At 39.5% G+C, this 15,991-nt stretch overlaps 1 protein-coding gene across 2 annotated transcripts in view; it reads left to right on the top strand.

Moving 5' to 3' along the window:
- Positions 1–15,991, top strand: part of LOC143855710 (smr (Small MutS Related) domain-containing protein) — a 79,037-nt gene that overhangs the window by 45,114 nt on the left and 17,932 nt on the right. Inside the window, exons 5-7 of one of the 2 annotated variants that reach the window (XM_077365789.1) lie at positions 8,857–9,092; positions 13,309–13,385; positions 13,525–13,581. In XM_077365789.1, coding sequence (XP_077221904.1) covers positions 8,857–9,092; positions 13,309–13,385; positions 13,525–13,581 — 370 coding nt within the window. The remainder of the gene's footprint in view (positions 1–8,856; positions 9,093–13,308; positions 13,386–13,524; positions 13,582–15,991) is intronic. The other variant, XM_077365790.1, reaches the window with a different exon arrangement.

Below are 15,991 nucleotides of genomic sequence, written 5' to 3'. Positions count from 1 at the left end.
TATTATTTTCTATTGTGTGTGATCTTTTGGATTTTGTCAACTTTGAACTATGATATACGAACCTTTGGATATCTACCTATATTCAGTAAAGTTACTGTGATCCGTGGATGGCCATTTTAGCAGATCAAGTCCTGCAAGAATCAAGTATCTTGGATCCTCTAAACTTCGATTTCTTAGGACACTAGTATGGATCAGAAAGAACACCGCACTTTTAATGATATATTAAATTTTGTATGATTATTATGTTTCTAAGTTTCTAACTCCAACAAAGTAGTAATATAGTAATTTAAACAATAAATTGATTATCGCCAAAATTTTACACAGGTTGAGGGTTCAAGTCTATCATTTGAAAAATATACAGGGTTAAGGGTTCAAGTCTCCACACAGAAGGCGTGGGGATGAGAAAACGTATTTGCATGCATGTATGGAACCTTAGCCAAGAAGAAATGGTTGGTAACTGTTCACCTTTTACTAAGCATGGACTATCCTTGAGCCTCTAGCTCAATGGTAAAGGCTTTGGCCTTCTTCAACCTTGAGGTCGGAGGTTCGATTCCAGCTAACGTACCAAAAAAACAGAATGGACTATCCTAATAATACAGATACTTGGGCTAATTTGAAGGATATTTACATCATAGGTTGATGGAGTCTAACCCTATGTCTCAGTTCATCAAGTGATAAATTTTGTGTCATATCCCTAGGAAATCCCACTCTACCTACTAAAATCTGTGTTTCCCTCAGGCCTCAGCAGTTAGTTAAAAGCAAATATGATCGTCCAATTGACGGTCTTAGGCCAATAGAACCTCTCAAAGAGCACTTTGGGTGGCTCCACCAAATTCAGCATCAAATATTCATCTGATCAACCCGATAAACTGTGTTATTTGTGATGAGTATGCATTGTAGGACCAACATGAGGGGATTTTAATTGGAAAATTGCACGTCTGAACGTAGATGACAAACTTGTTGTTGGAATGATTTGAGCAGTAGACTAGGTTCAATAAGAACAAAAACGTATCTAAAATATGGTTCAAACTTGACTGGAAAGAACGTAAAAGATCACTTACAGGCTTCAAATTCACTCGGGAATGGACGAATCAGTTCCAACAGTCGAGGTCTAAATGGATAGGATCTAAAAATTCCATAACAGTACCAATGGCTTTCATGGAGATTAAAAAGCAAAAAACCCAGGTTGGAACTGATCTTAGGGTTTGAGATGACTTCTGAATAGAGTACGCATGGATTGAAGCAACAGTATTGCAAGAATTAATTAATAAACAGACCTATTACCTTGAAATATATATAAATATATATATATATATATATATATATATATATATATATATAGAGAGAGAGAGAGAGAGAGAGAGAGAGAGAGAGAGAGAGAGAGAGAGAGAGAGAGAGAGAGAGAGATTTGTTGGCATCACACCAACAAGACCTTGGGAATCACACCAACAAAACCTTGGGAATCACACCAAGGGGTTCCAGGGGAATTAGACCAGAGGGAGGGAGGGATTTGTTGGCATCACACCAACAAAACCTTGGGAATCACACCAGGGGAGGGAGGGAGGGGTTTGTTGGCATCACACCAACAAGACCTTGGGAATCACACCATGGGGTTCCAGGGGAATTAGACCAAAGGGGATCACAGCATCACACCTTGTTTCTTGTTCAGCTGGCAATAGGGGAGTTTTCTCCAACCCTAATTCACAGGTTATCATGTCATTTGCATGTCCCTATGGAAATTGCATTGTTATGGAAGCGGAGTTCGGGCCATGCGTAGTGATGTCAAGCTAGTGTCTTAGGTTTCAATGTTGTGGATAGAAGTTGATTCTCTTAATACTGCATGTTGGCTTCGGATGGAGTCCAACCCCGTAGAGATTGAAACGTTTATTTAGAGAGATCCGCCATCTCTTGAGGGAAGTATAGTGTCTATTCTCTTGTATCCGTTTTTGATAGGCTATTCTCCCATATCCATAGGGAAGGCAATGCATTGGTTGACCGACTTGCTAATATTGATGTATCCAGCCTTGGTATGTGGAAATGGCACAAGATACCCATCTTGTAGGCTTTTGTTTTTGGCATTGCTTGTTGCTGCATCCTTTGGGTTGTTGGGCTATTTCTTTTGGCCTTTTTGCTTGGCTTGTATTTTTCTTCTTTTTTTTTTTCCTTTTTTGTATTATGTATTGCATATGTGTTGGTTTTTACTGGCCTGGCTCTCCTTTTCTTTTAATTTTTTTTAATGGTTCTCCTTTTCTTTTAATAAAATCTCGTTTGTTCGAAAAAAGGAGTCGAGAAAATGATAGAATGAAGATGAAGCAATTAAGATGGAAGAAGGATCAAATACCTCTTTTGGATGGCAGATACTGAACCTTAGCTTTGCTCTTTGATAGATCGGATGCTCTGATTCCATGTAAATCAGATGTAATAATGCTGTGGAGGAATTCTCGGATGGGGAGGAAATCCCTCCACCAATTAACCCTCCGTCCTAGTCTTCTGGTCCTGGGCTCGAGCTAATCTCTCGATAGTGGGAGATATGGAGGAACCGATAAAGTCAAGATGAGCTTGCCCAGTCCAGTTCGATTGAGGGCATGTATGTTCAGGCTCAGCCACAGGAAGCTACGTCAGTGGCTTCTAATCGAGTCAAGGGACCTTGGAGATCAGCCATTCATTTCGTCTTTGAGGAGTCAAGCACAGGAGAAAGACTAGCTCGGATTTTGCTCTGTCCCCCAGTAGTTGGAAATTCGTGGTTGCGTCTATCCCCCCTTTCCAATTCTGGAAGGTCCATTCCAGGTATGTAGATTTTGTTATTTGGATACCCTATTGCTTTGTATCCCCTCTGGTGCTTTGCAGGTTTCAGGGTCAGGTGCAAATATGGAGGATGATGAGACCAGTCCCCATGGAAGAGAGAGAACAAATCCAAACCCTTTTATGTTCAGGCTGCAACAGGTAGACAGGGAGAGTTCTGCAGGCGAAGAGAATAGAGGTGTGGGGGCAGCCGGAGAGATGGACTGGTATAGCTGGCAGGGTGGGTCCATAGACAGCAGAGGGGAAGTTGAAACAGAGAGCAATAGACTAGCAGTGATGTCACAGATTGAAGACAAAATAGTCCCGCTGGTGGGTCAGGAGTCGGATGGGGAGTTGATCGAGATACTTGTTAATAATGTGCTGGCAACCACTAAGATTTTGGGTTTATCCTTTGCAGGTCTTGAGGAAAATCTGAGGTGTTTATGCACATGGGAAAAAATGAGGGAGATTCAAATGAGAGATCAATGTGAAATACTAAGATTAGAAGCATCCAACATGATGATAAGGGAGATGGTCAGGTTGAAGTCTGCAGTTATGATGGAACATGATGATAAGGGGGATGGTCAGGTTGAAGTCTGCAGTTATGAGGGGGCCTCAGCAAAGAATTTGAAATGTATGGGAAAAGGGTGGAATAAGCATTCTCGGGGGGAGAAGTTCTCAAGAAGTAGAGTCTCTATCAAGATATTATCTTGCAATGTTTGAGGGCCGGGCTCCTTAGAAAAGAAGGCCCACATCTAGGAGTTGGTGTTAAAACACAAACCGGAAGTTATTGTGTATCTAAGAAACCAAGATGAATGAAACGAGCCTGGCAGTGGACTAAAGGGCCCGGGGTTCGATCTAAGAGGGACTTTCTCACCCTTGATGCAATTAGAGTATTAGGCAGGATCTTAGCTGCTTGGGGTGCGACAACATATGAAATAACTGAAAATTTTATTGGATGATTCTCGATCACAAGTATAAGAAAGAAGGTGAATGATCACTCCTTGTTGAGTTTCTCAGGAGTTTATGGGCCTATTAAAAGGGAGAAGAGAAGGCTCTTAGGGGAAGAGCTTGATGAGGTTAGAAGAAGGTGCTTTAATCCATGGTGCATCATAGTGCGGGGGGTTGGTTTCAACGAGATTAGGATGGTGGAGGAGAGAGTAGTTTGTAGTATATCTAATCAATACAAGTTGGCTTTTGCTGATTTCATTGGAAGATATGAACTAATTGACTTGCCATTGATTGGTGCTCAGTTTACTTGGGCGAGAAACTGGTCAAGGTAGGATTGATCGACTCCGCATTTGCCCCATATGGTTATTGCTTTTCCCCAAAGTGTGCCAGATGGTTCTTCCTCATACTACTTCAGACCATTGCCTTCTACCGTTGGATCTTAAACTAAAGTCGTTGGGCCATATCCCATTTCAGTTCAATCTAAGCTTTGCTGAAAGTCCCCAAGATGGAGGAGAGATTAGGGGAGTCGTGGAATGAACCGAAATTGTCAGGTCCACCCAATGTGGTGATTGGTAAGAAACTAAGTCATGTCAAGAAGAAGCTAAAGGAGTGGAACCAAGATAGACAGAATGTGGGGGCTGCAAGGAAAGTGTGGTTGCTATCCATAATCAAGGAAATAGCCAGAGCAAAAGACGCGGGTGGGAGTGGGGGGTGGGGGGTTGTTCTGGAAGAAATCTCTAAGGGGCAGAAATCAAGAGTGATGTGGCTTAAGGAGGGAGAAAAAAATACGGCTTACTTTCATTGGATAGCCAGTGCTAGAAGGCGTGGGAACCACATTAGTGTACTTCAGGTACCACAGAGAACCAAGGTTTAAAATTTCGGCTTTGGTATCGGTTTCGGCAGAAATACCGAAATTTCGGTAAAAAAAACGTTAAAATCTGAAATTTACGCCGAAATTTCACCTTAAATTTAAATTACGGAAGAAAAAAAATAAAAAACACGTGGCCTGGAATTTCAAATTTTTGGCTGAAATTTGGGCCGACACCGAAATTTGTACTTTTGGTGTCAGACCCGGCCGAATTCCAAAATTTCGGCATTTCGTCTAAAATTTAAAACCATGAAGAGAACAAGGAAACAATCATAAAAGAGATAGTCAAATTCTATAAGGAGTTGTACACATCTGAGAGTTTGGTTCTCCCCATGCCCATGGAGGTGGAGTTGAATGGTTTGAGTGTCTCCTGACATCATATCTTGGGCTGCCTTTGGGGGGGAGACCCAAGAAGAGGGATTGAGACCCAATAGTGGAAAGAGTAGAGAAAAGGATGGATACACGAATATTCCGATCTACCAATTATCGATTTTAAATTCCCAATGAGCATCATCAAGAGTTTTGAGCAGATTCAAAGAAAATTTCTTTTTTTTTTTTTTTGGTGGGGGGGTGGGGGGGGGGGGGTGGGTGGGGGTGGTGGTCTGATGAGAAGCGAAAATTGCACCTATTTAGCTAGGAAGAGATGTGCAAACCTATAAAAGAAGGCGGTCTAGGCATAAGAAAACTGAAGGCATGAACAATGCATTGTTGGGGCTTTGGAGATTTGGTGAAGAGATCTCTGAATTATATGTCAAAGTTATAGAAGGCAAGTAGACTCTTCCCCGGGTCAATGGGAATCAGATGATAGGTTTGGACAAGGTGGGGTCACAGTTGGGAGGGATATACTGAAACAGAAACAAAAGTTCATGGAGGGGAGGGGACTAGCAAAGAATTAGGTTTTAGTACGATGAATGCTGCGAAGAGGCACCTGTGAAGGAGCAATAACCTATCTTGTTCGCAGCGGTTGAGAATAAGGAAGCCCTTGTAAAAGATTGGTTTGAGTGGAGAGAGGATAGAATTTCTTGGAAAGTGATCTTTAGAAGAAACAACTTCAACAGAGAGTACCTATGGTGGCATGTCTCTTGTGAGGTTAGAGAATTGCTATTTTAAGAGGTTTGGTGAAGATAAAAAGGTTTGGATCTGGCACTCTTTCAGCGAGTTCACTGTCAAATCATTCTACCATCAGATAGTATCTCGTCCATAGTTACCGGATTCACCATCCGCCCTCCGATCCGCGATCCGGGGTCGCATGATCCGAAACGTGGTTCACTAACGACCCGGATCGCCAAAAATGATGAACCGCAGCGACCCATGAGAGAGAAAGAGAGAGAGATGCATATAGACTAGAAGATAGATGGAGAGAGCTACAAATTTTATATATTTTGGTTTGAATTGGATCTAGAGCTTTATTTTGAAAAAAAATATGTGGGCATACGTGAGGTTTTTTTATTTTTTTATTAAATGGATGTAGTATGGACTATGGAAGGATATTCATATATTCCAATGGGAACTTTCTTTTTGAAAAAATATGTATGACATACACGAGTTTTTTATATTTTGTGTATTAAATGTGCGTAGTGTGTACTATGGAATGACATTCTTGTAAAAATATATGAAATTATATATATATATATATATATATATATATATATATATATATATATATATATATATAGAGGAAAGTGTCTCTAGTCTCTCCCCTAGATAAGCTTATCTACTCCTCCCTTTAAAAAAACACAGTGGGCCCACGCTGTTTGGATGATCCAAAGCATTCATTTGATAGGTCCTAACATAGATAGGGTGTGCCCAAAAAATCATCACCAAAGAGTCATCCTAGAACTTCGTTTTGTGGGGCACACCGTGTCCAAAATGGACGCATATAAACGTGGACGTTTATATGTGTCCATTCTGGGTACCACAAGGCCCCACAAAACAAAGTTCTAGGATGACCCTTTGGTGCTGATTTTTTGGGCACACCCTATCTATGTTAGGACCTATCAAATGAATGCTTTGGATCATCCAAACAGCGTGGGCCCACTGTGTTTTTTGAAAGGGAGGAGTAGATAAGCTTATCTAGGGGAGAGACTAGAGACACTTTCCTCATATATATATATATATATATATAGAGAGAGAGAGAGAGAGAGAGAGAGAGAGAGAGAGAGAGAGAGAGAGAGAGAGAGAGGAAACTGTTGGTGAGCTCACCAAACTTACGGTGAGCTTAAGCGCCCAATCACATGGGGGCCCACTTTGTTAGGATGATCCAAATCATTCATTTGAAAGTCCCTTACATAGATGGGGGGTGTACCAAAAATCAGCTCCATAGGATCATCCTAACCCCTCCATTTGTGGAGGACAAAAATGGACAGACACAAATCTGCCCCATTTTTGTCCTCCACAAATGGAGGGGTTAGGATGATCCTATGGAGCTGATTTTTGGTACACCCCCTATCTATGATAAGGCCTTGCAAATGAATGGTTTGGATCACCACAGAACATGTGGGACCCATGTGATTGGGGAGCTTAAGCGCACCATAAGTTTGGTGCGCTTAAGCTCACCAACAGTTTCCTCATATATATATATATATATATATATATATATATATGTATACCCTCATTGTACCCCGTACCTGACTACCATCGTACCCCGTACCCGTTCCCGTACCGCGTACTGGAACGAACCGCGTTCTAGGTAACCTTGATCTCGTCTTGTGCCCTCACGAGTAGCTAGAGTGTGGAATATCCAAGCACTGCCCAGAAGAAACATTTGTGTGGACTGCTTTCCCCGACAGAATACAGACAATGGATCACCTGCGCAATCGGCATATGATGATTATTGACCATTGTGCACTCTGTATTATTGTGCACTTTGTATTGAGATAGGTGAGTTAGAGGATCACATGTTTATCCATTACAGATTGGCCATGGAGGTGTGGAGTAGAATTTTGGGTAAATTTGGGTTGGCTTCCCAAGCTCACTCATTGATCTCTAGTGTGCTGGTCTATAGTTCCTTGTAGATAAAAAAGGAAAGATCGTATGAAAGGAGAGAAATACTCGAGTATTAGAGGTTTGGTGAAAAGTGCCCGCTGTTTATTTTTGAAAGTGACAACCCTTTCTATTTCTTGAGTGAGAAGCATACCTTGTTTCAGGCTCATCTCTGCATTCGTTCTATGGAATGAGTGGAAGGAGATTTCTTGAACCTCAGAGCAGGGAAGATTGATTTCATGGAAATGAGTTCTGCCTTACCTAGGCTAGTTGAAGCTCAACTTCGATGGATATAGACTGGGGAATCTAGGTCCAACAGGAATTGGTGGAGTGCTTTGAGATGAGAGTGCAGCAGCGAGATGGGCTTTCTCGGGTCCCATAGGGATCACCGATTCCAGTGAGGCGGAGGTTAGAGCGGTTCATTAGGGTATTATACTACTGGAGAGGTATTATGGACCAAGTGGTCATGGAGGGAGACTCTCTTGACAGTATAAGATGGCTTAAGTGGTCTTGGAGGCAGACTCTCTTAACGTTATAAGATGGCTTAAGGGGTCCCATGCCTTTTCTCGTAGACTTGCTCCTCATTAGTGACACCAATAGGCTTGCAGGGTATCTAAGGAGAGCTTATAGATGTTTGATTATCTCCGCCCTTGAGGATTTTGTGTCTTTTCTACCTCTTTGAGGATTTTCATTTGGTTTTGCCACCATTTTAGTTTCCCTTTCCTTCATGTGTTCTTGGTTGAGAGGTTTGCCCTTTTTTTGGTCAATAAAATTCCTTTGCATTAAAAAAATGGTGTGGAGAGGAGAGAGAAAAGAGATAGAGACAGCCACACATGGGGAGAAAGTAATTCATTCATTTTAAAAATGAGCATACAATGACACATATACAATACTTGATAAAATGACTAAAATACCCCAACATGATATTTTCTAACACTTCCAATTATATACTATGTAATGGATGCACTCCTATAATTATTTTAAAGTCGTATTGCTGCTTATTTACTTTAGGCTTTGATGCTTTTAGAATATATTGTTATTTAGCACGCTTTGAATATTTTGGTTTATAAAAATGCTGAAGGTTTTCTTACCAGATGTTTCTTGACCTTTGATATGCATATGCTACATTATCAACTAGGATACTTTATGCGTTGTCTCATATGCTTTTGCACAGGGAAAAGTGCCAGTGTGATTTCAAATTGATTGTATAATCTTATAATTGGGAACTTCAACCCTAACATACACTTTACTAACTTTTATTTGCATCTGTGCAGAGATAATCCCAAGCTTCTCAACGCTTGTGAAGAGCATTCATCCTCCATGTCGGGAATGACAAAATCAGATCTCCAGCAGAGGGTGCTGGACTCTTTGTTTAGTATCGCTCAGAGTTCTGAACATAAACCAAACTCCATGGACTGGAAGAAGGTGGTAAAGAAAATTGAATCATTTGGAAAAGGGTTGGAATTCCGTTCTGCAAGTGTTTCAGAACCACACCAGGATTTTGGACACGGTATGTGATGTTCAGTACAGGTATAGGTTAACAGCTGCATCTTTTTTTTTTCTTTGTTTTTTTTTTTTTTTGCAATGGTAGGCAATTTCGTTGAAGGAAAAGACCAAGGAGGTCTAGAAAAGATACAGAGAAAATAAAAAGGAAGATACAATAGGAAATATCGAAAGCCTGTGCAATGAGAGAATCATCAGGGTGGAAGAAAATTTAAAAGGTCGACACTGTCCCTTGAAACCCTGTCTCTAGCTAGCCTATCGGCCACATCGTTGGCCGATCGTCTAATGTGATGAAATGAGATCGAAGTTCCCCCCACCTTATCTTAAATTTCATCAAAATAAGGAGCAAACCTCCAAGGGAAAGAATGTGGGCCTTTGAGCCATCTTATGACGTTTAAGGAATCCCCTTCTGCCACCACGTTTTTTTGGACTGGTGAACCTTTGAACCATCTTATGACGTTTAAGGAATCCCCTTCTACCACCACCTTGTTCAAATCTAAAGTTCCAAGGAACTTAATACCTTGTTGGATGGCCTGTGAAACCAGATTAATCTTTTGTTAGGTAAGCCAGCTTAATCTTGTAGAGGCTGGCTTCTTTTCTTTGCTGTGTTTAGTACTATTGGGATATTTACTTTTGTTAGGTGCTATGGCCGGTGATCCTGAATTCCAGTTTTACTGTTTACCTAAAAAAAGGCGGCCCAGTGCACGAGACTCCCACCATTGTGGGGTCTGGGGAGGGCTAGATGTACGCAGCCTTACCCCTGCTTTGCAGAGAGGCTGTTTCCGTGACTCGAACCCGTGACCACCAGGTCACAATGGAGCAACCTTACCGTTGCGCCAAGGCTCGCCCTCTAGTTTGACCGTTTACCTGATTGTTTGTATTCTACCGTGATCTCTTGATGAAACCTTCTCTCATTCACTCACTCCTTGTTTCAGGAAATCTTGCCCGTATGGTGCGAGGAACTTTATGTTGACTTATCTCAATGTTATTTTAAATATCTATCCAAAAAAATCATACGAAGTAGGACTCCCGGTTTGATTGAGAGGGAAAGCGAACTAAATGAGTTCCTTAACCAATATGTATTACACATTTGACTGTCCAAGATTCTCTTTCATGGAATTATACCCAAACATGTTATGCTGTGGATTTACGTCAAAAAATTTATTAAAATTTTCTTTTGGTTAATGTTAATATTAACCAAAAAGAGATCATTTTGATGCAATCTGGATTTGCAAAGCCCATAATCAAATAATATAAACCGGCAGGGTATCATGTATCTGATAATGCCGATTCATTTGAAATACCTTTTCAATTGTAAACATGTCTTGATTGCTCAAAATATTGCTAAAGCACCTTCAATGCATGGGTTTAGGCATGTTTGTAGTTTGAGTTGTTTCTCTTCTAAAAATATCTAGTGGTTGCATTGTGACCTTCAATGCATATTGTAGACTGTAGTTTGAGTTGTTTCTATTCCAAAAATATTTATTGATTTCATTATCTGCATTTAAAGGATTCCATCTTATGTTAATCAAACTGGTTCCTGTAGTGTCAAAACTCAAAACTGATTTTAAACTAAATTACCAAGGATGGTAAATGAGTAACCTCCTGCTGCAGACAGCTTGTGCAAGGTGCGTAAGTGACCATGGTTTTAAATTTCGGACGCAATCCGAAATTTTGGATTTCGGTTGGGACCAAAATCTGAAAATTTCGGATCTCGGCCGAAAGTTGGTCATTTTCAAATTTCGGCTGAAATGACAGATATTTGAAAAAAAAAATTTGGTTTTGGTAGAGACCGAAAACGAAACCGAAATTTAAAAACTTGTAGGTAACTGTGTCACTTATCAGTGTGGACAGATCTATGATATGAAACTGTGATTGAAGAAAACTTGTTATGTTTTCTGTTGTAAAATTAAGTGGACTTTGTTCGTGTATTAGTTTATATCATGTTATGTCATTTTTTTAATGGTATGTCATGTTATGTCATTTGGCTTCTCTTTGATTACTAATCATAGTGCGTGTAGACTTGCTGTCTGTTGTACTTTGGGACAGCTTAAGCCTACACTGCTACACATCCTAATCCCCTCTCTCTCATGGAGTTTGCTATGAAGTCATCATCTCTGATATGTGTTCATCAACACCTTCGGTGTGGGTCTTAACTATTATCTTAATTGAGTTTGTTTATATGTGACGGTTCAGTCGTTGTGCTTCAGCATCCTCTTCTGTTTTTTTTGAATGGCAAATGGGAATTAAATAACACAAAAGGGACCAAGGAGGACCCAAGACGTACATAATAAAGGAGGGAACATGGTCCCGAGAAAAGTACAGAAATCAAAACGACTAAGGAGGAAGAAAATCAAATAGTTCAATTCTCTCCCTAAAGACTACCTCTTTAGCAAGTTTGTCAGCCTCTCCACTCCCTCTCTATCAAGTTTGTCAGGCATTGTATTATTTTATTGCCCCATACTTTTTGTTTGCTTTTTCAGTCTCATGTCACTTGCCGTGAAGCATTTTCTTCGATCAAATTCCTGTTAGTTAAGCTGCATTTAAGATTTGGATGGTGCTTATTGTTTGATTAAGTTGGGTTACCTATACTCATTAGTTATTCTTCTATGTGCATTGATCCTGTGCTTATTTTAATCATTGAAGATATTTATACAATATTGTTTGAAGTTCATTTCATTACAATGAGATGTACGGTAAGAAAACATAAGATCTCATGATGAAGGTTTAGCAAAGAAAAGAACACCACTTTTTGTATGGACATTATAGATTATTTTAAGTTACTTTCTAGATGCACCATTTATTCTCATGAGGTCTTATGTAAGTTATGTTAACTTACTAACTTCTCCAAAAGCTTAAGCTGTTGGAGAAAGGCGTTATTTATCTTTTATACTTTAACACTCGCCCGCACGTGTGGCCCACTTGGCAAACAAGTGGCACATGTTGTCTCACTTTGGGCTGACCATTGCATGTGGATTTTTGCTATCCGGGAGGTTTGAACTCGAGACCTTTGGCTCTGATACCATGTTAACTTGCCAACTTCTCCAAAAGCTTAAGCTGTTGGAGAAAGGCGTTATGTATCTTTTATACTTTAACAAGTTACTTTCAAGAAGGTAGTTATTTAGAAGGCTAGATCATAGGGATCATTGACATTCGATATTTTAAAAGTATTTCTGTATCTGGAACATCTATCTTACACGATGCACCTCATGAAACACTAAATTATCTTGCCCTTAAAAATACAATAAATAATCTATTTTCTTTTCCTTTGTTTTCTACTATTCACAACCCCCTTTCTTTTCATTCATTTCTACTCATCTAGAAAGACTTATGTATGTCCTATACTTTTACGAAATAGTATTTATACAATAGTACATCTTAAAATTTTATCATATATGCTTATGGAAAGTCAGTCTGTCAGATTTTCTGGTTGCCATGTCTAAGGCCTCATGTCGGTCTGACACTGAAGGAAATGATAGTGTCCAAGTTACGTAACTCATGGTTTTCCTTTTTTCCAAATGCATCTCTGGTATCCAGATGTATTAAGAAAAAGACCGAGATGGTTAGAGTACAGTGAGAAAAGAAACAGCGATATAAAAGTACAATAATAGAGAATCACAGCGGGAGAGAGTCAAAGAGAGCTAGCGAGTCCTTGAAAACTTCTCTAGCTAAACCATTTGCCACCTGATTTACAGAATGACACACGTGAAGAAAGACAACCACCAGTCAAACATTTCATCGAACCATCTATCAGTCTCCATGGGGGTTATGAGGTCCTTTGAGCCACCGAATTACATTAGAAGAGTCACCTTCAATTACTACATTATTGAGGCAATTTTTCTTAATGAGCTCCAATTCTTGATGCACTGCACACACTTCCGCTTTTGTAGCGTCCGTCATCCCTATAGGCCCCCCATATGCCCAAAGAATCTCGCCAAGGTCATTTCTTAGAATGCCCCCTGCTCTAGCGGGACCCAGATTTCCCAAGCTTGAACTGTCAATGGAAGCCCCTCCCTCAGGTTATCTATAGAAGATTTTTTATCACGGTTCTTGTAGAAATACTGGATTTGTTACTTACAAGAAACTTTTGTAGAAATACTGGATTTGTTACTTAGTAGAAACTTTTGTAGAAATACTAGATTTGTTACTTAGTAGATCTATACTTCATATCCCTTTTCACCAATTCCTTTTGCAGCCATTATTAATTGTCTTTGAAATTGTAGCTAAAGAAGATGCCTACCAAGTGTGTCGGATAGCTTCCAAGCGGCATTGGGATACAATGAAATCCTACTATCAGAAAGTAAGATGATTTTTTGAAATACCCTGTTGATTTGGTTCTCTAACTACGACTCAATAGTTTATTCTACCTGAAAAAAAATATGTAAATTTAACATGGGCATTTTTGTTTAAAAACATAGAATATTTAAATACATTTGCAGGCTGCATTGGCATATTCAAGGGGAGAACGAGGTCATGCAGCATACCTTTCAGAACAAGTATGGTTTCTACGTATAGAAAGTAATCAAAGATTGTCGTATTCAAATTTAGTGTACATGTCTTTAGCGACTTCAAATAATCTTCTTTTTTGATAATTAATTTCAATAGGTTGACATTTGATTTGTCATTTACTTGCTAATCATCTTATGCTGTTAGTGGTCTAAACAACATAATCCATGATTGCATGAAATTTCAATTCCAGCAATGTTCTAGATATCTGATTACTTTCAACCATGGGTATCAATTTTTTTGTTTTTAATTTTAACAAAGAAAACTTATAATTAAATAAAGTAAGCTTACTGAAGGAGCTAAGATTACCCCATCACTAGTGGATCTATGTAGACCTTTTACAAGAGTCTTCCATCTCATTAGCCTCTGTAAGCATATGTGAAAAAGAAATTTCCTTTTCTCTATACACAAAATCTTTCCAATTGCTAGCACCCACCAAATTACATTGGATGAATTGCCCCTCTGTGATAAGCTTCCATCACTCTTTCGAATACAATGCAATTCGAATGAGAAGATTGGAGACCCGGAGTTTGGTACAATCCTTGATGCCTATAAGAGCGGAAAATGCTTTCACAATCTCTCCTTTGTTGTTCTGGATACTCCGTGCCTTTGATGTGATCCGACCGTTGGATCACCCTTAATTTTCAGATTGATACTTTTATTTCTATCTTTGATAACATTGGATATTTTTGCACATTATTTTTGGACCTAGATGTGGGGGATGTACACATCATCTAGGGCCCACTCATGCACACACCACTTTTCTCTTTTATTTCTTTAGTTGGCTTATTATTCCCATCTTACCCTCCTATTGTCTTTGATTGTTTTTCTTTTGAGAGGTGTAGTAGTCCTTGTGCATCCATTTAAGTGACTTAAGTGAAAAAAAAGAAGACTATCGGTTGAGAAGACGCCCCACCACAATGAACTATTATATAAAGAGAGTGTGGAGAAAAGAGCCCTAACTTTTTGAAAATACACAGAGAAGAAAAAAAACTTAAAGATGAGGGCAGCCGTCCCCTCCAATGATGCCTAGGGTGTTTTCTCTTCTTCCCCCGCACAAGCGAGTCTCTCTCTCCCTCCATTTTCTTCTCTTGTACTCTCTTCTCTTCTCTTCACTTCACTTTTCTTCCCCGTCTCCTTCTTTTTCTCGCTCTTCTTCTTTCTTTCTTCCCTAAAAATCACTGTATCTCTCTTTCTTTCCCTCATATATCTGTCTCTCCCTCATTCAATCTCTCTTATTTATGGCATTTTGTTTCTTCTTCCCTTTCCCTATTCTCTTATTCTTTCTCTGTGTTGGCATGCCTTCATCCCTTTTCTTGATTTCTCATATCAAGACATGCCTTCATCCCTTTTCTTGATTTCTCATATCTTCTCTCTTTTATTCTCCTTATTTCTCTTCTTCTACTTCTTTCTTCTTATCTTTTCTTCTTTTCTCTGGTTCCTTCACTCCTCTTCTTGATCTACATCCCTCCTTGCTTTCCCCCTTCTTTTTCCCTATTTAACATGTTCTTTTCGAGGCTGCTGCTTCCTCGTGTATGGATCGACCCAGTGAACTTCACCACTTTTCTTGGGGCCTCTTTCACACGATTCTGAGATGAAAAGACTTCTGCGATTCCTAGTGAGGATTTTCCTTTTATTTCCGCCCTATTTTGAGACCTTTACCCCTCTTTTACACGATTCTGAGATGAAAAGACTTCTGCGATTCCTAGTGAGGATTTTCCTTTTATTTCCGCCCTATTTTGAGACCTTTACCCCTCTTTTACCCGTAGGATCCAAACCCTTAGTTTAGTCTAGAACTTTACTTCTTTTTATGGACAACATGTATGGTGAGTTTCTTTCATATAATTGAGCCTTTAATTCCCATCTCTGATTGTATGGAAGTTGTTATATGCAATAATTGTTTAGAGTAGAATCTTTTCAAATTGGTGGTTTATGTCCAATCCTAATCCTCATGATTCCCTATGCTGAAACTCACTAAGCACTGTTTATTTATCTGCTTGAGGATATGGTTTGACTGCGTAACTGTCACGACTTTGTCCCATTGAGCTCCTATAGTTCTAAAGTTATCCGTGAGCCCCTGAGTTTGCACCAGCCGTGAATGTTTCAATCAAGACCAGTCAAACTTCAGCTTAATGGCGTGAAGTGGCAGTGGTTTCATCTATAAGCTTTCTTCTCTTCTGGTTGTCTTCCATATGTGATCTGTTTCCATCTTTTAGAAAGATCTTGTGTTGAATATCCCAAAACCAAGCATTAATTTACAAACCATTAATTTCCAAATTAATTTTCATCATCGAAGAAGACTTACCGTAAAGAATTCTACGAGTCCTTCAATTCAAATGACCCTTTGTAAGGGGTTTAGGGTTTAGATAACTATTTTTTTTTTTTTTTTAAATTCTGATT

The sequence above is a fragment of the Tasmannia lanceolata genome, unplaced genomic scaffold, assembly GCF_043159265.1.
Source record: "Tasmannia lanceolata isolate RefF3 unplaced genomic scaffold, GAP_Taslan_0.1 ptg000023l, whole genome shotgun sequence".
In the NCBI taxonomy this organism is placed as follows: Eukaryota; Viridiplantae; Streptophyta; class Magnoliopsida; order Canellales; family Winteraceae; genus Tasmannia; species Tasmannia lanceolata.
Note: the sequence above shows the minus strand (reverse complement) of the source record. Positions and strands in the feature narration are given on the sequence as shown.